We start from the raw sequence: 24,464 nt of genomic DNA on the forward strand, positions 1-24,464 counted from the left end.
ATAGCTTCGGGATAAAACAAGCCTGTTTTCAAGATCCATCATTGACCACTGACGAGTGACGATAACAGAGTAAAATAGAGAACACAATCTTTTTGGACGGATCACTAATTACTAAACGAGCCTATAATGAAGGCACTAAAATAAATTTGTACGATGCTAGTCCAGTTTAAAACGATTTGACAAAATGTGTCGATGAGTTTTAGTCTGACACAATATTTTGGATTGACTGATTATGTTAAATTATTTCATAGTAGAAAGTTCTTTTTAAAAAAAAAATTCAAACCAACTTGCATTTAATCTAGAAGAGTTCATACTTCATTAGAGGAGGAGGATACAACAAAGCCACATAAAGTCAACAACAATGAGAAACTGATAAATATGAGATAGAATTGGAAAAAATCATAGCAAGAAACCTACATAACAATTTCATAAACTTTTTGTATTGTTGCATCTAGTGTAATCCGAAGGATCACAATCAGTGCACCAAAAGCAAAGAAAGGCATTAGTTGGGAAAAAGATCTTTGCAGTACCAACAACGTTTGAGCTTCCAAGAGCTTCCAAGAGCTTCCAATTCACTCCATACAAGAGAAAATATAAGAAAAAGAAATTACTCCAAACATGAGACAACCGAGAAGTCTATATCCATCAACACCATATTCAGCAAGTGACATATACCAATGAGTTTTCTTCCAACTGCCACCAAAAAGAGAAAGACAAAATCACAGCACCAAAAAAAGATCGCACAGAAGCCACATAGTTGCCACTAAGAGCCACAATGGTAAAACTGAAGGAAAATCTATCCGTCAGTACATTATCAACTAAAATCAGAGACCACATGTCCAGTGTCTTCCACATAGATTTCATTCCAACCCATTCAACAGAATAAAGGTAAGCTGGGAGTGATAAGCAAAGGTAAACCTGGAGGATTGTATGAGGAAGGTCGAGATAAGATCTGAGAGAAGACCAGTCCTTGCCTCTACAATAAATGCCATAGGCAAAAAGAGTGTCACCATCGGACACAAGAGGAGCACCGCCACCATTGAACTTTGTTACCATTGTTGGACAAGCAAGCATCAGAACAAAAGTTTGTGTAAACTCTTGAAGAGAGAGCTTGACAGAGGTGTTGAGGATCTGAAGAGGAGAAAGGAGATAGACAGCGTCTCGCGGCAGACCTGGAGGAGGTCTGAAACGCAACGGACGAGAAACAGTTACCATCAGGGCCATGGAGGAAGAGCAAAGATTCTTCACGAGGAGGCTGGAGGAGCGACATAACTATGGCAGAAGAGATCCATCGAAATGGCGCACCTCGGAGTGCAGGTCTGAGAGAGATTTTAAGGGCAAACTCCTTTTCATAGTAGCAAGTTCAACAATCTAATTGAGATAGTGGTTTCTAAATAGAATGTTTTGTGGCTGTGCCAGTTTTTTTTATATAACCAAAAAGATATATATATATAGTAAAAACTCTATAAATATAATATACAATGGTGGAACTATGAAAATTTATTAATTTATAGAGTTTTTAATTTAAGAAATTTTTCTTTTTACATTTATTTTTCAAAATATCCTTTAGTGCAGAAAACTGAAAAAAAAATATTTCATTTATAATATTATATATTTGTTAAAGCTGACAGATTTACATTTTAATCATTTTCATTAGATATACTGATATATTTTATGTATGATGAATGCATATCATATAATTAAAATCAAATTTATATGTAGTTTGATAAAACTAAAATTAAAACTAGAGATGAATTTCATTTTGAAAAGGTTACATAAGAAAAAAAATTTGTATATGTTTTATAAAATTTATATGTATGGTAATTATTAACTTATGATTTTAGTGGATCATATAATTACCTAAGATTTTTTAAAAAGATATTATTTTATTATTTTATCAATTAATGTATTATTTTACACGACCCAATTTTAAATATTTTTTTTTATTAATTTGTCATATTTATTAATTTATTGAATTTCTATTTTAGTAGCACATTGTCACATGCATACTTTTGAAAGACTGTGCAGTGTTGGGCAATGCCACTTGCATATCGAGTTAGTCTTTTTTGGATCATTTCTGATTGGCTTCTTACTAATAATGTGCACGCTCTTGAGCACAGGAGAGGTCTTCATGATCGTTTGTCCTGACATTGTGAGCAAGAGCAGGGCCGTTCCTTAGTAATGGTAAATGAAATATTTGACACAAGTCTCCAAAATTTTCTTTAAAAACTACATAGGCATAGACTCCCAATTTTTTTAGTTCTCCAAATTTGTAAAAAAGCCTATCTTAGACTTAGACACATGCCTCTAAAATTTTAAGATCGGCGTTCTGGTTGCAAGACAACTCTTATCTCCACTTCATTTGATGACTCGGCCCTATGACAGGTTCTGAGCCATGATAAGGAAAACATTTGCAACAGATCCTTAAAATTTTTGAAAAAAGTTACATAAATATAAGCTCCAAAAAAAATTTTAGCCTCCAAATTTACAAATAGAAAAATTTACATATATATTGCCATAAACCCCTAAAATCTCAAGGCAGACTCTGCTCGGCCCGTCTTAGTTTACAGATGACTCGTCCCCTTGTTTCTGTCACTCAACTATCCTCCACCGAATGAGGTCCTCTGCTTACTCCTTGGGCTGTTGGTCGAGCAAAATTTTCACAGCTTTTTTCTGAACATAATTATTTTTGGTTAAAAAATTCTGAACATAATTCTTTAAACGTTTTTGGTGAATTCTTGAAAACCTTTAGTAATATATATCTATTGATTCGTCACTTTATTTAGAATCCAATAAATATATTGTTGGTAACAGATCCCCTATATATTAATCATGGAACATTACAACATGTTTTGTAGCCACGTGTCATCACTAGGATGATTCTCAGAAATCCTTAGAAAAATATGTTGGTTCATATAAATATATATTATACTTTTTATTAAACTAATTATCATATTAATTAATAGTCTTAAATTCTTTCCTTAAATAAAAGCTACGTAAGTTTATTTTCTTAAATAAAAGCTACGAAATTACCTAATATGATTAACGTATATATGATAATTAATGATTACAAATCAAAAATATTTGATAAAAAAAATTTGTATCCTCTACATTTTATTTTAATTAATATTATAAAAAAATCACTTAAACATATTTTAAAAAATAGATTTTTCATATATGTTATATTTTGAATTTTTTAAAATGTCTATAAATTACCAAAAATTGTAAGATGTTATTAAGATGATATTTTTTAGAACAGAACATGATCCAAAACGAAATATTTCGGATATCGAATATATCGAAACCAAATTTATATACTTAAATATATTAGTTTTTTTAGAATTTAATATCTAAAAGAATATTAAAAATATATAAAATGTTATTAAGTTGTCCAAAATACTTGAAAATATTTATAAATAGTTAAAAATACATGATTAAAATAGTTAAATGATATTCAAAATACCAATACTTCAAATATCTATTGATTTCTTATCCGAATATTGAAGCTAACCAAATTTTATGTTAAGTTTAAGTATTTTAGCTTGCATTATACACATTTATATGTTATAAATAATTTTTTATTTTTATATTTTGAGAAATTTAAAGTATATACGAATTTTATTTTTTTAAAAATAAAATGAGTTATCTGAGTCCAAATCCAAACCGAACCCGCAGATCCGAACCGGATCGAACTCACAAAAAATCGAAATATAACTGAACCGAACCAAACTAAACTGAACCAAATGGTATCCGAATATCCACCCCAAATCAAATGTAAAAAAATCTTGATAACAAGATGCATTCTAATTGTAATATTTCAATACAACATATTTTAAAAAACTCACTCCGCGCATAGCGCGGTTTATCATCTAGTATTTGATTATTTCGTAGGTTTGGTTACTAAATATTGTATACGTTGGTCTTAAAAAACATATATAGACCTTAAGGAGAAACTTACGAGTTGCAGGATACCCCCTCCGCGTTAGAAAACAAAAATACTTTTTTTATCGAAGAAGAAAAATACTATTTATAAGCCCAAATCTCACCAATAATCTTTCTCGTCGTTTTGAAGCCGTCCTCGTCTACAACTTACTACTTACTCGCAACCCTCCTTGGCTCAGTGGCTTATCTTTTCAACCAGACATTTGTTCTTTTGTTGATTAACTGAACAAGCATGGACCACACCTCGTCCTTTGTCGGCTTTTCCACATCTGCGATCTCCAAGCTGACTCACGTTCTTGTTGATGAGCAATCTTTTCAGCGTGTATACTTTGTTGCTATATTTATTTTAAAAATACACATTTTTGTATAGTATTTGATTATTTTTTGTATTTTATTAAAAAATAAATTCTGTATACTACATACAAAAAATTAGAAAGTAATTATATCAATTGCCATCAACGATTTTTGATTTTATATTTAATTCAAAAGTCAAGAAAGAATCATTAAGCATTGTAAGTGCAAAGATGACACAAACAATAGTACTGCAGAAGGTAAATTAGAGAGACAAAATACACAAGCACACACCAATAGCTTTATTAGAATCGCCTTGTAAACCCTATTACAAGTTCTGCTTAATCAGCTTTACACGTCTAGTGTTACACCCTAACACACGCCACTGAACAATTCCTAAGCTACCCGCTTATGTCTCTCCACCGTCAAGTACTTCAGCCCCTGCTTTAGCACGACCCAGAACACTTCCAAGCGCTTCGCTCTCTCTATAAGATCAGCCTCTGTGTCTCTGTCTCTCTACAGACGACCACATAGCTATCTTATACTAGTCTCCACGTTCCCGAAATCCTAGTCTCCAAGGAATCACAATATGGACATCTTCCATATCAATAAGTGCAACTTTCCTTTTCTTGGAATGCACTTATTCCTCTTCCTTTAAGTCATAAACTTGCTCCCCAAATTTATTCCTCTTTGCCTTTTCTTCAAGATACTCCCTTGCTCTCCAAGTCTACACGACTCCAGCTCAGCATCTCGACTCCACATGGTCTTCACCACTCACTACAACGTCTGCTTCAGCAACTACGTCAGCGATTACTTCAGGGCGGACATCTTTACATCAACAATCTCCCCCTTTTAGCTTTGTGTGCCGATCAAGCACAACCTTCTTCTGGTTCAACAACCACGTTCCCCACCTGGAAACTTCCACGCTAATTGTGCTTTTCTCCCCCACGAGATGTGCACCACACCATGCTTTTCTCCCCCATGAGACAAGCATCATCTACTTCAGGACGTCCATCACTATGCTCTTCTCCCCCATGAGATATGCACTCCTTGGACCAGAACGTCACCATTCTCCCCCTGCTTGATAGCATACTAAGCTAAAACAGATGCTTAGATGTCAAGCCTTACAGACACACCTGTCTGCTACTCCATGCGCAATCATGATACAGCCTCTGCTGCAGCGGAATAGATTACCAGTACTGCATCACGATCTGACGCACCTATCGAGTTACCTCTCGACCCACTTCTGTTGAGGACCAGGCTTCCTTCATGCGTCGTCTCCTTGACCATGAGCCTCTTCTCAACCACCCCGAGTGCCCTCTGCACTCGTTGCTATTGTCTTGGAGTGATTTCGCTATCACTCTCCTGAAGATCCTCTCGCATCACTTCCTGATGCACTTCGATCTCCTTCCCCTTTGTGCTACGGACAACTCCGTGTCCTAGCTCCAGACTTGATGCTTCTTGATCTTCCTTAAGATCACTCCTACCAGAGTTGCATCCCTCTTCTGATGTCTCCTCCTTGATCTCATCAAGTAAGCCACTCTTGGCTACAGACACCTCTTCAACCCTCTTGGGTTTAGTGAACGCCTTGTTCACCCTCTTGACCATGTTTCTGCTCTTCTCACGAGCAAAAAACTCCACCTTCTTGTGTCCAACCTTCCCACAGAACCAACAGCACACCCGATGTTGCTTCTTCTTTGGCCTGACACAGTTGCTGATGCACCGATCAGCTTCCTTCCTCGTACCAGCTGCACACCCATGCTTCAGAACCCCCTGTCTGACCTTCATGTTGCTGCACTGACGTACCACTTTCGGCTTGTTACTCACAGCCCCGCGCTGTAGAACTTTCTGCCGTACTCCTTGTCGCACGTCCCGGCGTACTTCCTGACAAGCTTCTTTGGCTCCACTTTTTGATGTGCTCCCATGCACGAAATGTGACAGCCCCTTCTGTACTTCCTTAGTACCCTCAGCTCCTCGATATCCCAGACCCCAGTTCACCTTGGCTGGTTGTCCCATCGAGAGTATCTTATCCAACTCCTTGGATCCACTATTGAGCATCCTGATCTGTTTGCGATTCTCAGCCAAATCACGTTCCAGCATCCTTGCTCTCTCTCGTTCCCTAACGACAACTTCCCTCAACTCGCTCACCTTCTACTCAAGAGACTCATTCTTCTCATTCACAGCAGCAAGTTCTTCACGAAGTTCTTCAAGCAGCTCGTTCTGCTTCAGAACCATATCCTCCAATCTCAGATTCTGATCCTTGACCCTCAACCACTTGTTAAGCAGCACGTGATACTCCTCATCATCTGTACTGAGATCTGAACCAGAGGATTCACTAGATCTCTCCTTGCGTGCACCAAATGCAACAAGGTTCACCTTTCCATCTTCTTCAAACTCTGACTCATCAGACGACTGCAATGGACTACCTTTACCCTTCCTTGAGTTTGGACATTCACGCCGTGTGTGTCCAACACCTCTACACTCAGAGCACTTGAGCTCTCTTCGTTATACCAACGGACAGTTAGCCCTTATATGACCAACTCCTTCACACTCGTAGCACTTGAGACCTTCTCTTCTTCTGCTACTGTCACGATCACCTCCCTGGCGACCAACCTGATTTCTCCCACCTGAGAAATTCATCCTCTTGCCAAAATTCCTAGCCAACATGCCCACGACATCTTCAAGCTCCTGAATTTTCTCTGCTTCCTTGTCAACTACAAGGGCTATACTCCCTGGCGTACCTCCTGATGTAGACACCAAGCCACTGCCTGTCTCCATCTCTTCCGCCTTCAGCATACCCACAACCTTGTCAAACTTGAGCTCATCCGTCTTTGCAGTCATATTTAGGACCGCCTTCTGAGCTCCAAACCTTGCTGGAAGACAGCGTAGCAACTTCTTCACCAGCTTCTTCTCCTTGTACTTCTTTCCAAGTACACATGCTTCATGCGCCATAGCACTGAGTTTGGCACTGAAGCTTGCCACCGTATCCGCATCTGACCACTTCAGATTCTCAAACTGCGACCCAAGATGATCCAGACGTGTCCTCTTGACACTGTCATCTCCTTCAAACGAATTCAGCAGGATCTCCCACGCCTCTTTAGCTGAAGTACTCCCCTGAATCAGCTACTTCAACAGCTCCGAAAATCGTCGAAAGCGCCTTTACATTAAATTTTGATGCATTGCGCTCTGCCTCTGACCAATCCTCCTTTGGCTTAGGCTTCTTCCCATCTGCTGTGACTATGGTGGGCTCCTCCCAACCAGTCTCCACAGCTGTCCACGCATCTTCATTGATTCCTCGAATCAACTGTTTCATGCGAGCCTTCCAATGACCATACTGGTCCGTTTTCAACACGATTGCCTTCTGCACAGAAATAACCGTGTCCATCTTCACCTCTAGGATCACACCAGTAACTTAGGTGACCCGCTCTGATACCACTTGTAAGTGCAAAGATGACACAAACAATAGTACTGCAGAAGGTAAATCAGAGAGACAAAATACACAAGCACACACCAATAGCTTTATTAGAATCGCCTTGTAAACCCTATTACAAGTTCTGCTTAATCAGCTTTACACGTCTAGTGTTACACCCTAACACACGCCACTGAACAATTCCTAAGCTACCCGCTTATGTCTCTCCACCATCAAGTACTTCAGCCCCTGCTTTAGCACGACCCAGAACACTTCCAAGCGCTTCTCTCTCTCTATAAGATCAGTCTCTGTGTCTCTGTCTCTCTACAGACGACCACATAGCTATCTTATACTATTCTCCACGTTCCCGAAATCCTAGTCTCCAAGGAATCACAATATGGACATCTTCCATATCAATAAGTGCAACTTTCCTTTTCTTGGAATGCACTTATTCCTCTTCCTTTAAGTCATAAACTTGCTCCCCAAGTTTATTCCTCTTTGCCTTTTCTTCAAGATACTCCCTTGCTCTCCAAGTCTACACGACTCCAGCTCAGCATCTCGACTCCACATGGTCTTCACCACTCACTACAACGTCTGCTTCAGCAACTACGTCAGCGATTACTTCAGGGCGGACATCTTTACATCAACAAGCATTATTCCCTAGACTATATTTGAGAAGTGATTTTGCCATTTGTCTTTTTTACAATCACTTTCACAAAAATAATATGACATAGCTACTAAAATTGATGACATATCTTATAGATTAATATGACATAGATAATTATATTTAATGTTAATTTATATTTTTAGTATACTTTTTAAAATATGGTAATTACATTTATTGTCGATTTATATTTTTGGATTTTTTTAGAATATGGTAATAACTCATAAATCATCATTAAAATAAATATATTCAACTATAGCATTTAAAATTTTGAAATATCATTTAAATTATAATATTTTTAATAATTTATACATTTTTTAGAACATTACAAAAATTAAATCGTAAAATCATTAGTTTCTTATGTAAATCTAAGTTTTTTATATATATTGTTTAATTTTAATTTTTGACAATTATGCAATTTTTACATATTTATTTAATGTATTTAATTAAAATAAATAGATAGAAAAATCTACCTAAAATTATAGTTTGAAATTTATACATGCACATTATTAAATATAATTTAAAATAAACGAATTTTTTATCTTAATTTTAATTTTTTAGTTAAATCAAATTTATATTAAAATATTGATAAAAAAGAAATTTTACAATATTAATAAAAATAATTAAATGTAATTTATATTTATCTGTTGAAAATATTTTAATTTTTTTTTGTTGCACATGGTGCAGGAAAACACCTACAAGTTATATAGCACATAAGATTACAAAAGTGAGAAGCGTCAAAATATGAGATACCAAAAGAGGTATCTTGTGGTATTTTTACTGAATCCACTAATGTAATAAATTGACTTTGAATAGAGGTAAATACTATTTTTCTGTTGACTAAAAATGTAAGATCACATTCTAACACTCCCATCCTTAGATACTAATTATATTAATTCCCATAGATATTTTTAAAAAATTCAACAGTCAAGATTTTATGAATAATTAAGAGCTATATACTGAAGATTATATCAATAAGTGACACACGTCAGGATATGAGATACCAAAAAGATGTAATCTTGTGGTATCTTTACAGAATCAATTAATGTAAGATATTGACTTTGAATAGAGGTAAATACTATCTAATCTATAAAAATGTTTCTTCATATGTATTTTACCAGAACTAATATAAATTCACATTCCAACACTCTCATCCTTACAGTTGCATTAGAAAAGAAGAAAAATGAACGGTGAAGGAAAGGTGGTCTGCGTCACCGGAGCTTCCGGGTACATAGCGTCTTGGATTGTTAAGTTGTTGCTTCAACGTGGCTACACTGTTAGGGCCACCGTTCGAGACCCAAGTTTGTTTCTCTTCCTTTATCTAAATTAAATATTATTTTTTACTATATACCGATAGGTGGTGCTTATATATTTATCATAACCTAAATGAAAGAAGAGTAGAACTAGAGAAGCTATATATATATCTTGAAGTGCACTATGACTAATATGTGTGTTTTCTGCAGATGATCAAAAGAAAACGGATCATCTTCTTGCACTTGATGGTGCAAAAGAAAGACTCAGTTTATTCAAAGCAAATCTGTTAGAAGAAGGCTCTTTCGAGCATGCAATCGATGGATGTGAAGCTGTCTTCCATACCGCTTCGCCGGTTTTACTCACTGCCGAGGATCCTCAGGTTCGTCAATGATGTCACTTTGTTCGTACCAACACAATCCTCAATAATTTACGTGTTCAGTTTAGTAATCCCACATATGAAATTAGAGAGGAGATGAAATAATACGTAAATGATATGATTTAATCCAGTCATATATAGCCAGTTGGTTTACATGAGTTAAACCACTACTCTTGATTTTGCAGGCTGAGGTGATCGAACCAGCAGTGAAGGGTACTTTAAACGTCCTAAAGACTTGTGTCAAAACTTCTTCTGTCAAAAGGGTCATCTTAACATCGTCCATGGCTGCCGTTGTTGCTCATGCGTCCCATACTGGACCAAACGGCGTAGTAGATGAAACCATGTTCTCTGATCCAAGTTTTTGTGAAGAGAAAAAGGTATTTAGTTAGTGTTATAACACATCAATAAGTTCATAAACTCGCAATATAATTATTTTTTTATTTTATTTTTCAGCAATGGTATGCACTCTCGAAGACTTTGGCTGAAGATGAAGCATGTAAGTTTGCCAAGGCCAATGAGATGGACTTAATCGTAATGAATCCAGGACTTGTAATTGGACCAATCTTGCAGCCAACTCTTAATTTCTCCGTAGGCGTGGTTGTTGAACTTACAAAGGGTAAGGATCCTTTTATGAGCAAAAGTTATAGGTTTGTGGACGTGAGAGATGTTGCTCTAGCTCATATCAAGGCACATGAGACTCCATCAGCCAATGGTAGATATATCATTGATGGTCCGGTTGTTGTGACACTAAAGGACATTGAGAATGTTTTGCGCGAGTTCGTTCCTGATTTGTGCATTGGTGATGATAAGTAAGTTTTGTTTGCTTATATCATTTATTTTATAAGACATTTATGTTTTACAATTCTACAAATCAACAATTAATATATTTCTTTTGACTTAATTTCTAGGAACAATGAAGACATTGATCTTGATTTAGTGACATACAAGGTGTCTGTTGAGAAAGTGAGGAGTTTGGGAATTGAGTTCACTCCTACAGAAACAAGCCTTAGAGACACTGTTCACAGCCTCAAGGAGAAATGTCTTGTGTGATTCCCTTTGTTGTTTTATTGTACTTCTTATTGATTTCACTATTATAGTGACATGAATAAGTAATCTGTCTTAAAAAATAAAGATATAAACAGTCATATTGCCCAAAACTATGTTATTTACTTGTGTCTTGTGCTATCTCCAATCTTTTTAATCCGAACTTCTTAACACAAAACTGTATTAATATTTTCTTCAAAAAAATGTATCGACAACAAAATTTATTAATATTTTGAGGGTAAATCGACGGTTGGTTCTCCGGTGTGTTTCGAATCAGGTGATATGGGGAAGGATCGAAGCGGCCGACATGGCGGCAGAGCTTGGTTGCCTTTAGCATTTCCCGTTGTGGTTCTTCGGGCCATTTTGTTTCTGTTTGTTTTTTGTGGCCCAGTATGTTTTTTGGGCTTTGCTTTGCTTTTTTGTATTTTGTAGTTGTGGGTTCCGGCAGTTTATCTTAATATAATAATATTGACGGGAAAAAACAAAATTTACTAATATTTTTATAAATTATTTTTAAAAATTTATATAAAAAGTTCTCAAATAAAAGACTTCCATATAAGTTTTTTCATTTTTTAAAAAAAACCAATAAAATATTAATAAACTTTTACTCATACTTAATAATTAATACTCCATTTAAATTTGGAAAACTATCAGTGACAATCTTATTAGAGCTTCTTTTGTTTCTATTCTAATTTTTTTTTTGTTTCGTGAACTCTATCCAAATTCTAATTCATCTATCCAAATTCTAATTCATCTATCCAAATTCTAATTCATCCATTTTATATAACTCGTTTATTTTATAAATATTTTCTTTTATTTATCGTTTTATTACATTTTAGATCTTATTGGATGGATGCAATCGTTTTGCTCTATTTTTATTGAATAAATTGTTGAGTGATGCCAAAAAAAAACAATAAATTGTTGAGGTGTCGTGAACTCGAGGTTATCACGTAACGTGGCAAATGCGAGTTTCGCCATTCCCAAGGCAATGCAATACATTCTGTTAGAAGTTTCAACGCTCTCCTCTTCTTCTTCTTGTTTCTTTTTCAAGATCCATACCATTTCAAAGTTGTAACTAAACTATTCTCAACTCGAAGTCTAAAGTTGATGGGAATAATAAGCATTCAGACAGCGATGGATCTGATCGTCGCTGGTTTCTCTCTGATGATCGGATTTGGTATCTTTGCTATTATCGCTTCTGTCCTCTGCTCCGTCGTTTTCATCCACCACGTCAGAGACGCTCCTTCTGACCCCTCCCTTTTAAGTTCTCGCCGGAGATGAATATTCGTAAGATATGGTCCTTTTTATATACACTTACTTCCATGCTTTTCCAGTTGTTAATGCAATGAAACACAAGTAATTACAAGTTTCAAACTCGTTAGAGAGCTTCTTATGTGTTTAAGTATTGCCGTATTAGAATAGCTCTCTAAAACAACTTCTGCATTCATTGCAAACTGTTCTTTTGTGAGTAATTATTTTCAATCTCCTACAAGAATTAAAAGAATCGAAAACTAATAATTATTGTTTAATGAAAATTCACATACTTAACTAAAAATAATAATAATAGCTCAACGTTTGGTTATTATTCTCTGCATTTTCAGCAAACCAGACTTGAAAGGGGAGAACAAGAAGAAACTCGCACAGAATTTTCTTCTCTAGTTCTGCTTGTACGAGAAATTGTAATCGAAGTTATGAAAAAAATTACTGTAATTTGTGATTTACGTAATTAAATAAATAAAACTTAGATAAGTAAAATTTGTTATTCTACTAGTTTATTATTTCTCTGTTTACACGAGTGAAATATTCCACTAATGTTCTTGTGATAACAACATCTCGGTCTGATGAGACTTATTGAGATTAATTATGTTAATTATTACAAATTCAAACGACAAAAGACTAAAAACTTCATTAGCTAGTTAGATTGTGGTGTCATTGCAGCCTCTTGCACTTCATAATTATCGTTGACATTATTGTGTTTGAACGTCTCGGGGATCTTGTAATCAACAGTTGATGGTTGTTTTGCTGCTACGAGAGATTTGTACAGCCCTTTGTCTAAATGCAAATGGAGTGCATCACATGAGCCAGACCAGCAAGTCAGCGGTTTGCAGTACATGGTCTCTCTGATACCAGTCCTGTCCCTGCCACCATTGTATCGCATTCTTCCGCGACCACCACGGCCAAAATTGACTCTGCTACCACCGGCTCCTCTAATGCAGAGTCCGGGAAGACAAAAGCCTCCATCGTAACCAAAGTGGTTTCCAACAGACCATTTCTGAGAGACTGTGTTATGGGATCCAACTGCTAAGCTGAGCAACAGTGTTAGTGAGAAGCAAAGGCATATCCATTTGAGTTCTGTCATTTTGGCTTTCTATGTTGATAGTTTGTAGGCTGAGAAGGATCAGTGGCTTTTATATAGAGACTTGTCAATATGGTGTGTCATGCTTTTGTCATTAGGCAGTGAAAGGAGCAGAAAATCTGGGCAACGGAATGAGAACTTGTTTTGAATGTAGCGTGTATAGGTAGGAAACTAATGATACTTAGTTAGGGCTGGGCATAAAATCTGTAATATGAAATCCATAACTCAAAATCCGAACCCGAACCAAGAAAACCAATATGTATCTGGTCCAAAATGAAAAAAAATATCTGAATGAATCTTGAAACATGTGTTATAAAATATATCTGAGTCTGAAGTGTTATTAACTGAAGCTGAAAGGGTAACCCGAAAAAATTAAAAATCCAAAAAACCAAAAAATCCAAAATAAAAAATAAAAAATCATCCAAAGAAACTGATTTGAATGTCCAAATTAGTATATCTATGAAAAGAATAATATATACTTCAAATATTCAGTTCTATTTTTATTTTGATATGATATCTAATAATAGGTATTTAAAATTTAAACAAGTACTTTAAATACTCAATTATATATAAATATTATATATTTTTACGTTTTGCTTTTAAATTTTAGATTTTAATTTTGGATATATCTGAACCGATTCGATATGACCCAAAACAAAATGATATATGATTACTTTATGCATTCTAGGATGTGACACAAATTTGATCCGAAACTGATGTGTTCTATTTGAAGCTCACCCGTATTTGCAAATTTACTAGAATGAAACGTAAGAGATATTATAAAATAGAATCGAAAGCTGAAAAAACTCAATCCAAACATCAATAGGTACCCGCTCAATCCAACTTTTAATTTGACATACTGAACTGTCTACTACGTTTTGTATCTTATATATACTTGTAACAATTTATAGTTTATAGTGTTGGATACTCCATTAATTCATTTGGTCTTGTTCACGAGAAAACACATGTTCAATAGTGAGGAGAAGTTTGTTCATGTAACCATCGTAGATCTATGTTAATTGGGATTCGTAGCACTTTTTTTTATTTGTAAAGTGATTTGTATATATGTTATTACCAAGTTAATTCTCACCAAAAAATATATGGTTTTAGAAAATAGTGAAGTGACATGTAAAATTTTCGTATAAATTTTTATATATTTTTAATGATTCTTAAAAATGGTAATAACTAGTAACTTTTATAAATTTATACATTTTGATAAGAATTTTTAAATATAGTAATAAATAATAACATTTATATCATTATCTTAAAGTTAAATTTCTGCATAAATTTTTGTTTGGCAAGCCTTTTGAAATATAATAATGACTAATAGTCATATATCACCATTAAAATGAAAATATCATATTTATGAATATAAACTAAATATAATTAGATTTAACTTTTAAAATTAACTTATATATCATATTTTGTGTATATATATCTATATATACGTATACATTTTATTAATTGAAAGCTGAATGTATATTCGGTTACATGACGAGTCTAACTGATAATCATCACAGAAACACTACGAACAAATAAGAAAAAATAGATAGAAATAAAATTATGAGAATGATTATTCTATTTCAAATTTGGTGTTGAACAAATTTATTTAGTATTTCTCTGAAATAAAAAGAATAAGAAGAAATATAAATTAAAAAAATCTTTATAGATAGTAAAATTTGTTAGAAATATTATAGAATGCATTGTTGTCACCATTCATATCCAATGATTATATATATATATATATATATATGAATATCTAGATTCAACAAACTTCAGCTCAGGAAAAATGATTAAACTGAAAATCACTGCCTAGTTAGTGAAAGTCCGGTGCCTACAAAGGAATAATATCATACTAGAGATTGACCCGTCCGACCGGGCGGATATTTATTTTATGTTTTTAATTTTTATTGATATTAAATGATATATTTGTAATATTTAAACATAAATAGATTTAAAATTAATCTTTGCAGTTATAAAAATTAAAATTAAAAGTTTAAAGAGTCTGATATAAATTTTAAATTTCCTAATTAAAATAATGTAGAGGTGGGTTATAATTTTTTTCAATTCTAAAATCTTATCATCCTTAAAAACAAATAAAATAAATTTATAAATACATAAAATAAATAAACATATTTGGAACCATTATTTCTATTAAAAAATTTGTTAAAGGAAAATAATATTACGTTATTGTTGTTTATTTCTAGACCTTGACCCGTTAGAGTATAAATATTTGTTTTCACTTTAAATTTTCTTTGTACTAATGGTACAATATATATATATATATATATATATATATCTAAATTTAAATATATTACATAATTTTTAATACATTATTTTAAAACATAATAATTTTATTTATTACTTTGAATAATTATATCTTGTGATTTTGATCGTCTGTTATATCATAGTGTCTTATATAAAAATTCAATATTTATAACTAATTGAACTTATATTATGAAATCATTATATTAATAATTTATGAATAAATTATTTTATATTTTATTTATATGTTATATAAATTCACTATGGTGTGTGACTTTTAATTTTATTATTTATTACTAATAAATATTTAAAATTTTTAATATGTTAATACAATATCTATTGGAAATTTTATTTTAGTTAATATTCTATTAAGGAAATCTATTATTTAAGGGAAATTGCCAAAAATACCACTTTTCTTATACCACTTTTCAAAAATACACTAACCAACTTTACCATTAAATTTTAATGAGATGAAAGACTACTATACCCTCATATACACAACATATTATCTTCTCTTCCCCTCTCCAAATCTCATCGTCATCGTCATATACTTCGGTGAAAAAGTTCGACGCCAACTCTCTCCGGTGACTAATTCCGGCGATATCAAAACGATCCTGTGACGCTGAGTTGTACGGTGAGATCCAGCGAAGAATGCGGTGAGTTACGACGATGCTACAGCGAGATTTGGCGATGATGACGAGTTCCCGGCGAGATCTAACGATGTTGACGATTTCCGGCGAGATTAGACGACGCTCATGATTTCTCTGACGACTTTTCCAGCGAGCCTTTCGACGAACCTGAAAAACTTGACGAGATCCGACGAACTGACCAAGCTCTCTCACGACGTCAACGAAGGTGACAAAATAATAGATGAGATTTTTGTTCTATTTCATTAATTTTATTTTGATTTCTCAGAATCGATGTGCGATGTGTTTCTGGGAAAAGAAAAGGAGTTTTTTCTGAAGAAAATTTTCATCCTCAAATTTATAAAACCTTATAAATATAGCCATGACGAACATAGTGTTTATGCACTAACAATTAGATATATTTTGTTTTTAAAAGTGAGTGCTGATTCGTAGGAACAATATGTGATTGGCTTGCATTCAGATTTTGAAGATCGACGAGGTTGGTGAGTTGTTTGAAGAAGCAAGAGGGACTCTGAACAACAACGTGGTTTGTACGATCAAAGAATTACATATTTATAAAGCTTTATAAAAGTTGAAGAGTTGTCTTCTTAATATATTATTATACTTGTAGATGGAGCTCTTAGGGAGGACAAGCTGCTGATTCCATTTCCTTCATTTGTGATCTTGGTTCTTCTCACATTCTATTCTCCATCCACAAGAGTTAAAGTACGTAGTAGTATTTATAAAACTAAACCTTGAAATGAGATTGTTTGATTCTGATCACAAGGCTGGTCTCTGTACAGTCTACATAGAGGGTTGATGAAATATATCTCTTGTTGAAGAACATGGCTCTTTCACCAGATATGTCATTTGTGTTGATTGTCTTTTGGAGCGACTTTAGAAAAATTAACTTATAAGCCATTATAAATCAGTTTATAAACGTTTATAAATCATTTTAAGTTTCTTATACTCATTCTACCTAGCATTCTTCAAAAGACTTCTCAAGTTCACACATTTATATGTTTTTATAATCATTTTAGATGTGGAAGAGTTGATTCAAAAGTCACTTGAAGTTGCTGGCTTTGTTGCACACCAACTGTTTGACCAAATGATTTTAAGAGGAATGAAAGAACATTAACACAAGGTCTTGAGTAAAATGCAAAAGACATGACGATTTTGACCTTTTTGTCTTCTATGTTTGCTTTTCTGAAAAGTATCTGTTAAATTACATTTAGGTTGAATTTTTTCAAACATGATCTGTTTATGTGATGTTGAAGAAGTTTCGATGTTGAAATTATACTTTCTGATATTTATAAGTCCTTATAAATTTCATATTATAGAAAGACTTATGGTTTTATAAGTTTTGATGTTTGAATCTACATTGTTTATCTTCCTTTATCTATAGTATAATGTCTGAAATCTCAATATCGATCAGTTTCTAGGAATGGAGAAGAAGTTTTTTTATATGAAGTTTTGAAATTTCAAATTTATAAAACCTTATAAATTTATCCATGAAGAACATAATGCTTATATATTATGTCTTTTGATATATCTTGTTGATCTTTTCTACTTTGAGTATTTTTTTGTTGTATATACTATACATTTTTGTTGTACTAACCCTTTTTGTTGGCTCAGATTATACTTGTAGATGTAGCTCTTAAGGAGGACGAGCCTCTGATTCCACTTCCTTCATTTGTGATCTTGGTTCTTCTCACATTCTCTTCTCCATCCACAAGAGTTAAAGTAAGTAGTAATATTTATAAAACTAAATCTTGAAATGAGTTTGTTTGATTCTGATCACAAGCATGGTCTCTGTATAGTCTACATAGAGGGTTGAAGAAATATATTTGAAGGATGTGGCTCTTTCACCAGATTTGCCTTTTGTGTTGATTGTCTTTTGGAGGGACTTTAGAAAAATTAACTTGTAAGCCATTATAAATCAGTTTATAAACGTTTATAAATCCTTTTTGAGTTTCTTATACTCATTCTGCCTAACATTCCTCACAAGAATTCTCAAGTTCACCAGATTTGCCTTTTTGTGTTAATTGTCTTTTGGAAGGACTTTAGAAAAATTAACTTGTAAACCATTATAAATCAGTTTATAAACGTTTATAAATCATTATAAATTGTTTTATAGACCTTTATAAACTATGATTAATGAATTTATATACTCGTAGATAATTATATAAGGGTTTCTTCAAATCTTTGTAAATGATTTTATAAAATCCTTATAAATAACTTTAAATATTTTTATAAAACTAAAGAACACGTGCAGGCTTTGTAAAGAGATGATGATACGTGGCAGATCTATAGCACATGCGGACAGCAAGCAAGGCTCCACCGCTTCAGACTCTTGTATATGGTTTTATAAACCATTATAAATAATTTTTTTATTTCTTATCAATGATTCATAAATAATTATAAATAATTTACAAAGATTTATAAGAAATTATAAACACTTATAAATATCTTTGGAAAGATTTACTTATAACTTTTTGTAAGGATTTGTAAATTCTTCTAAATGATTTGTTAACTCTTATAAATTATATTATGAAGATTGTTAAACTCTAATACTATTTTTATAAACCCTTATATCATATAAGTTATATGTGGATTTATAAAATTATATAAATTATTTGTAAATTCTTATAAACGATTTATAAAGTCTTATAAATGATTTTATAAACTCTTATTGGCATAAAAACATAAATTGGAACAGTTTAAAAAATGTCAAATTGAAACAGAGGTCAACATTTTTTTGGGCAACAGAACAAAGGTCAACATAAGAAAATAAAAACGTAATGAAAGCGGTGAGATGAGACAAACATCAAGGAGATAAGCCTTGCTTGGAATACGTCAATCAACACTTGTTTGCTTCTGAAGATACGGCGAGCTCCGACTTCCACAACTCCTTCAATCTTTTCTAAATTTTCAATCTTCAAACTTCAAATACTAATTAAAATTGATCTATAAACAATATAAAAGATGTGGGATCATTACAACAATGTTCGTGCTTTCATAATCCCAAACCTTAATACTATGTTTGTTAATATTTTTTAGTAATGGTCTAAACATAAACATCTCAACACTGCAAGTAATAGACACTACATCTCAACACTAGAAGTAATAGACACTACTCCTCTATTGCTAAACTGTTCTTCTTTATAAAGACTTATAAATCGTCGAGTTGTACTTTTAACAATATCCAGAAATCCAGATTTATAAGGGATTATAATTCTGTAAAAAATGCAGTGTTCGCTATTCCAAAATCTTAATCTCAACACTGCAAGTAGTATACACTACATCTCAACACTAGAAGTAATAGACACTACTCCTCTATTGCTAAATCGTTCTTCTTTATAAAGACTTATTAATCGTCGAGTTGTACTTTTAACAATATCCAGAAATCCAGATTTATAAGAGATTATAATTCTGTAAAAAATGCAGTGTTCGCTATTCCAAAATCTTAATCTCAACACTGCAAGTAATAGACACTACATCTCAACACTAGAAGTAATATACACTATTCCTCTATTGCTAAATCGTTCTTATTTATAAAGACTTATAAATCGTCGAGTTGTACTTTTAACAATATCAAGAAATTCAGATTTTTAAGAGATTATAATTCTGTAAAAAGTGCAGTGTTAGCTATTCCAAAATCTTAATCTCAACTTGAACTCCAAATCAACCTTGTTTACCTTTTGGATAAAAGCAAATGTTTACTAACGTTCGTTGTTGCAGATTTCGTTCAGAAATACACAAAATCGAAAGGAGATATACGCATATCAGCTGGGAAATTTGAACAGGAGAAGGATTCGACATCTGATCCACGGTGTGTGAGAGAGAGACGAGATGACGATTGCGTGAGAGAGAGAATCCGTGTGTTAGCTCGTCGGAGATCTCAACGGAACGATGACGATGACTTTCGATGACGACGACTACGACGATGATGATGGCTTTCGATGACGACGATGACGCGACGGATCCGGAGGAGAGAAACGATGGTCTCGACAGAGAGAAGAAGGTAACGACGGAGAGAGGTGATATGTTAGAGATAAAGTAGGGTTAATTTAGTCTTTTTCACACTACTGAAAAGTGTATTTGTGAAAATGTCCCTAAAGTGGTGGTAAATTTGAATTGTGGTACTACACAAAGTGTAGTTATGAAATTTTCCCATTATTTAACTTAGGAAAGACATTAAATGCTAAAATCTATTATTTAAATTAGGAAAAGATAAACATACTTAAATATAGGTTCAATAAATATGTCAGTGGTATTCTAGTGTAAATAAGTTGTAAAACAAAGGGTTATTTCTATTTTAATAATATAGATTTTTTTTACAGCAAACATCTATTCAATTATTCAAACTTGAAGTAACCAGACCAGAATAAAACAACTAATAAAATATAACTCCATCTAGAAGAATCTAGCAGTCTTAGCTAACAAGTCAAAAATCTGATTCTCGGCTCGTGGAACATGAGTAATCTTAAACTCTAGGAATCATATCTGCAAAGTTTTTATCCTCTCTAATTATGTTGCAAAGTTTAGCCAAAAAAATGCGGTTCTTTGATCATTGCGATTAGATCCTTACAATTTATCTCAAAGTTCTGGCATGTAGAATATTGAAGCATGTTTTCCATCATACTTCACAGTGCTTCGGCTTCTAAATGTAAGGCTGATTTGCCTCGATAGATATTCTGTGTCCCCATAAGTTAAACCTTCCCAAAACTATCCATCCAAACCCATACATTCCCATTGAACTGAGCTGTGGATGTCCACTACCCATCTATCATGCATATGTTATCCAAGCTTATGACTTGGGGCTCTTCATTACTAAGATCTTGTAGTATTGGTGGTACCATTTCGTTTGCATTAAACCAGACTTGACATTCACTCTCTGCATAACGAACCAATTCCAATGGATCTCTAGATATCCTTTGAAAAGTTTGTCATTTTGGGCCTTCCAAATATATCAGATTATCCAGGATAAAGATCTCTATCTAACATTGGTTCGACTATGATGTTTTCTTCCAGAAGAGATAATTCATATTGGCGTAAATGTTCGGTAACGAAAAAATATCTTGGCTTGTCGGAATCTTTGAAAGATACCAAGTTTGTAGAATTGGTGGATATTCAAATATAGCATGAGTTACGGATTTTTCTGGTTCTTTACATCTCGGGTAGTACTTATCACACCTTGTATTACACCTTACTTAGTTCCTAATAACTGTCACATGACCTGTTACCAGCTGTCATATAAGATGATTTGTTTTTTTGGTGTTTTTTCTTCAAAGCAAAGGCTTAAAACTTAGTGATACTTGGTTCTAGACTTCTGAATAATATCAGATTAAAAGCATCTCAACAGTTAATTTAATATTTTTTCATAGAGTTTTTTCCACCAAATGCGATATATTACTGAAGCTTCTTAATGATTCTTATGTCATTTTCGATAAAAAAAAAATGGAACGTGTGCATATACCATTTGTTTAGCAGAAATGCTTGGTTCTAGGCCTTTGCTCGTTTGTTTTACGGTCTTCCTCAAGTAAAAATTGGTAGACCAGGTCGAACGTGTTGTGCATTAACTGAGTCACATTCTCTCACAATTTTGTGGGTCATAGAATTAGATTTGACGACCCTTGTTTCATTATCATCTACCTGTTTATTGCTTCTGCACGTGCATGGTGGATTTGAGATTACAACGTCGAAAGTGACCTGAGAATCACATCTACGTGAAGGCGGTCCTCTCCTAGCAAGCTGCCAGCTAAAGAATCTTTGTTGTTTTCTGCTCCCAGTTCAATATGCCTCAATAAGTTAAAAAGTTCTAGTCATTTTCTTAGACTAACTGTATACTGTTACATGTTACCAGCTTTGACTTTCCAAGATGTACCATGTTATCTCAAGTTATTGATCTTTTGGCTCTCAGTTGAATCTATGATGTAGTAATTCTTCATCATCTTTTTTCTTGGGGACTTTTTTCCCATGATAGATGCGATTTCTATTCAATGTTGTGAACAGGCAGAAGCTACATGGTTCTTACTGTGTTGAAAAGCTGGAGAAGAATATCACAAACAGATTTTTTTTGTCTACCTCTTTTCCTGATGTGAAATAGTATCAATATGAATTTTTGGTTATGAAAAGTTTTGCGAAAGTTGATAATGACATATCTTGAATGATTGAAAGTTGTTCTTGAAAAAAAAGAATCATGTGAAGGCATTGAAAGCAGCAACTCTTTGTTAACAGGCAAAGCTATGGTCGATTAGCTAACTTTGGGGCCACAACTATTGAACAATATATGGTAAAGACCTAACATAGTCCTGTTTTGTCATCAACCTCTTTGTTTTATCCGAATCTCAATCCTTTGGATCTGAATCCGTTTCAATGGCTACATATATATTCTTTTTTTTAAACTGGCAGGATTTTGGACAAGGCCCTAATTTTCTCATAGGTCCTAGATCAGCCGTTTCTAATTATAATATCTTATGACATCGCTTAACTCATCGTTTCCAGCAGAAATCGAACTAGGGGAACACCAACTGTTTGTGCTGCTATAGATTATTGAATTGTTCCCTTATATTGGAACGGAGTATGTTCAGAAAAGGTAGATATTATTAGAATAGCTCCAATAAAGATAACGTTACAGGAACGGGATTTGCTTTAACCAAGAACATAATCCTGTTATAGAAAACAATGCATTTACACACAAATCTCAAATGAAGGTAAACAACTCCATGGTCTGGATGTCGATATCCCTTGAGCCAAAGATAACAATGGATATAGCAATAGGAATTAAAACCAGTACTGAGAGTCTTATCTGGTTTTTCTCACCTTACCTCTACTTCGAACACGACTAGCTGCAGTGGTTCTTGTTCTACCCTTGAACTCAGAATCTTCTTCTTGGTCGGTGGATTTTTCACAAGCTCTGTTCTTTGGGTGATGATTGACTTGTTTGGCACTACTATTCTTTGCAGCTGCTTGATTCTTTGTCTTCCTCGGAAGCTGAGTGCTAGGCCATGAAGATGCATCAGAAGTCATCGAGTCATCGCTCCCATTTTCACTACTATCATCATCGACATATTTTACACGGAAATGATTACCATCATCAACATATTCTTCATAGACAACCTCAGACTGATGGTTTCCATGGAAGGAATCTTCTATGTACATAGTCCATCCTGATTCACAACTACTCTTCTCCTCAGCAACTCCTTCATGGATTCTTGGAGACTCCATACCAACACAAAAAGTTAAACTTAGCTTCTTCTTTTTTCTTTGAAAAGGATTACGTACCTCAACTTGTTTCAATCTCTTTACCCTCTGGTATAACCCTTTTGTTTCTCGCTGTCTTTGGCTTTGCACTTAGTCATCAATAAATACTGTTTTGCGTATGATTTTCTTTTCCCTTTCTTGTGTTTCAGAATCAAGAAAAGGTGGAGCCTATTGAATCACTCATATAATTGAACACGAGGAGTGAGTATCACCACATGGCAATTCTAACACCATTGTTTTCTCTCAATTGAAGAACTACAAGACAAGCCATTCTTGAAATAAAAAATGGTACGCTTTCTATAAAAATTTAATTCTCTTTACCCCTTTCATTTATATAGATATCTATAGGGAATCGAATAGTGTAGTTCCCAAAGCACGGTTCGAACTACACTGACCGTAGGTGAGATAGAAAACATCAATACACACCAAACCAGAGTTATTGTTTTAAACTAACACTCATTGGTTAACACTCACTTTTTTTGTTGCATATGTTCTTTTTATTGCTGATAACCACATGATAGGATAGACATACATTTACTGATTGATTCACCGAGCTGCAATCAATCCCACAACAATAAAAAAAGATTCAGTTTTTTGAGGTGGAAATAAGATGAGACCCACTCAACAAACAAGAAGGAATATGAAACTCATTTTCTTAATCAGGTTAGCAGCTGTTCCTCTTCCCCATTCCTTTAATACTCGTCTTCCTTCCCAGTCTTGTCTTGGTCATCAAAAGTGTTGCAGCCTTTTGGCTCTCCTCTCTCTCCCGAAATAGAGAGTTGTTTTCTTCTGCATTCAAGGTAAGGTAACTGGATTTATTGAGTGTCATTAAAAACTTTTTATTCTTAAAGAAAAAGACAAACCAGAGATAGTAAATTATTTTTACTTTCTTGTTCACTTTTTACACTCATTTGAATTCATACTGGTTACACAAGTGCAACTAAGCAAAATCAAGTCTGAAAAAGCATATC

General features: G+C 33.7%; 5 protein-coding genes and 1 long non-coding RNA gene across 7 annotated transcripts; 3 read left to right on the plus strand and 3 right to left on the minus strand.

Moving 5' to 3' along the window:
- Positions 1-274: 274 nt before the first annotated feature.
- Positions 275-1,402, minus strand: LOC108840697 (uncharacterized). Its single transcript, XM_018613526.2, has 2 exons — positions 919-1,402; positions 275-693 (listed from the first exon to the last, which is right to left on the minus strand). The coding sequence occupies exons 1-2, from the start codon at positions 1,222-1,224 to the stop codon at positions 658-660; spliced, it is 342 nt and encodes a 113-aa protein (XP_018469028.1). The 5' UTR covers positions 1,225-1,402; the 3' UTR covers positions 275-657.
- An 8,057-nt stretch (positions 1,403-9,459) lies between these two features.
- On the plus strand, positions 9,460-10,986 carry LOC108840798 (phenylacetaldehyde reductase-like). The gene is made up of 5 exons (XM_018613616.2): positions 9,460-9,607; positions 9,770-9,939; positions 10,122-10,313; positions 10,390-10,745; positions 10,845-10,986. Exons 1-5 carry the CDS (start codon positions 9,490-9,492, stop codon positions 10,984-10,986), a joined length of 978 nt encoding a protein of 325 aa, XP_018469118.2. The 5' UTR covers positions 9,460-9,489.
- A 927-nt stretch (positions 10,987-11,913) lies between these two features.
- LOC108841743 (uncharacterized) lies at positions 11,914-13,015 on the plus strand. The gene is made up of 2 exons (XM_018614501.2): positions 11,914-12,267; positions 12,582-13,015. The coding sequence occupies exon 1, from the start codon at positions 12,088-12,090 to the stop codon at positions 12,259-12,261; it is 174 nt and encodes a 57-aa protein (XP_018470003.1). The 5' UTR covers positions 11,914-12,087; the 3' UTR covers positions 12,262-12,267; positions 12,582-13,015.
- LOC108841742 (uncharacterized) lies at positions 12,727-13,359 on the minus strand. The gene has a single exon (XM_018614500.2). It carries the CDS (start codon positions 13,337-13,339, stop codon positions 12,893-12,895), a length of 447 nt encoding a protein of 148 aa, XP_018470002.2. The 5' UTR covers positions 13,340-13,359; the 3' UTR covers positions 12,727-12,892.
- Positions 13,360-16,857: 3,498 nt separating this feature from the next.
- On the plus strand, positions 16,858-20,392 carry LOC130504792 (uncharacterized). Of its 2 annotated transcripts, none has more exons than XR_008941397.1 (3): positions 16,858-16,953; positions 17,863-17,970; positions 19,969-20,392. It is a non-coding gene; the product is annotated as an uncharacterized LOC130504792 (long non-coding RNA). The 2 variants fall into 2 exon arrangements; XR_008941391.1 differs by lacking the exon at positions 19,969-20,392 and adding an exon at positions 18,048-18,211.
- A 2,421-nt stretch (positions 20,393-22,813) lies between these two features.
- LOC108840717 (protein SOB FIVE-LIKE 2-like) lies at positions 22,814-23,796 on the minus strand. Its single transcript, XM_057003048.1, has one exon. The coding sequence runs from the start codon at positions 23,455-23,457 to the stop codon at positions 23,035-23,037; it is 423 nt and encodes a 140-aa protein (XP_056859028.1). The 5' UTR covers positions 23,458-23,796; the 3' UTR covers positions 22,814-23,034.
- Between the last annotated feature and the right edge of the window lie 668 nt (positions 23,797-24,464).

This window comes from Raphanus sativus, chromosome 2 (assembly GCF_000801105.2).
Source record: "Raphanus sativus cultivar WK10039 chromosome 2, ASM80110v3, whole genome shotgun sequence".
In the NCBI taxonomy this organism is placed as follows: domain Eukaryota; kingdom Viridiplantae; phylum Streptophyta; class Magnoliopsida; order Brassicales; family Brassicaceae; genus Raphanus; species Raphanus sativus.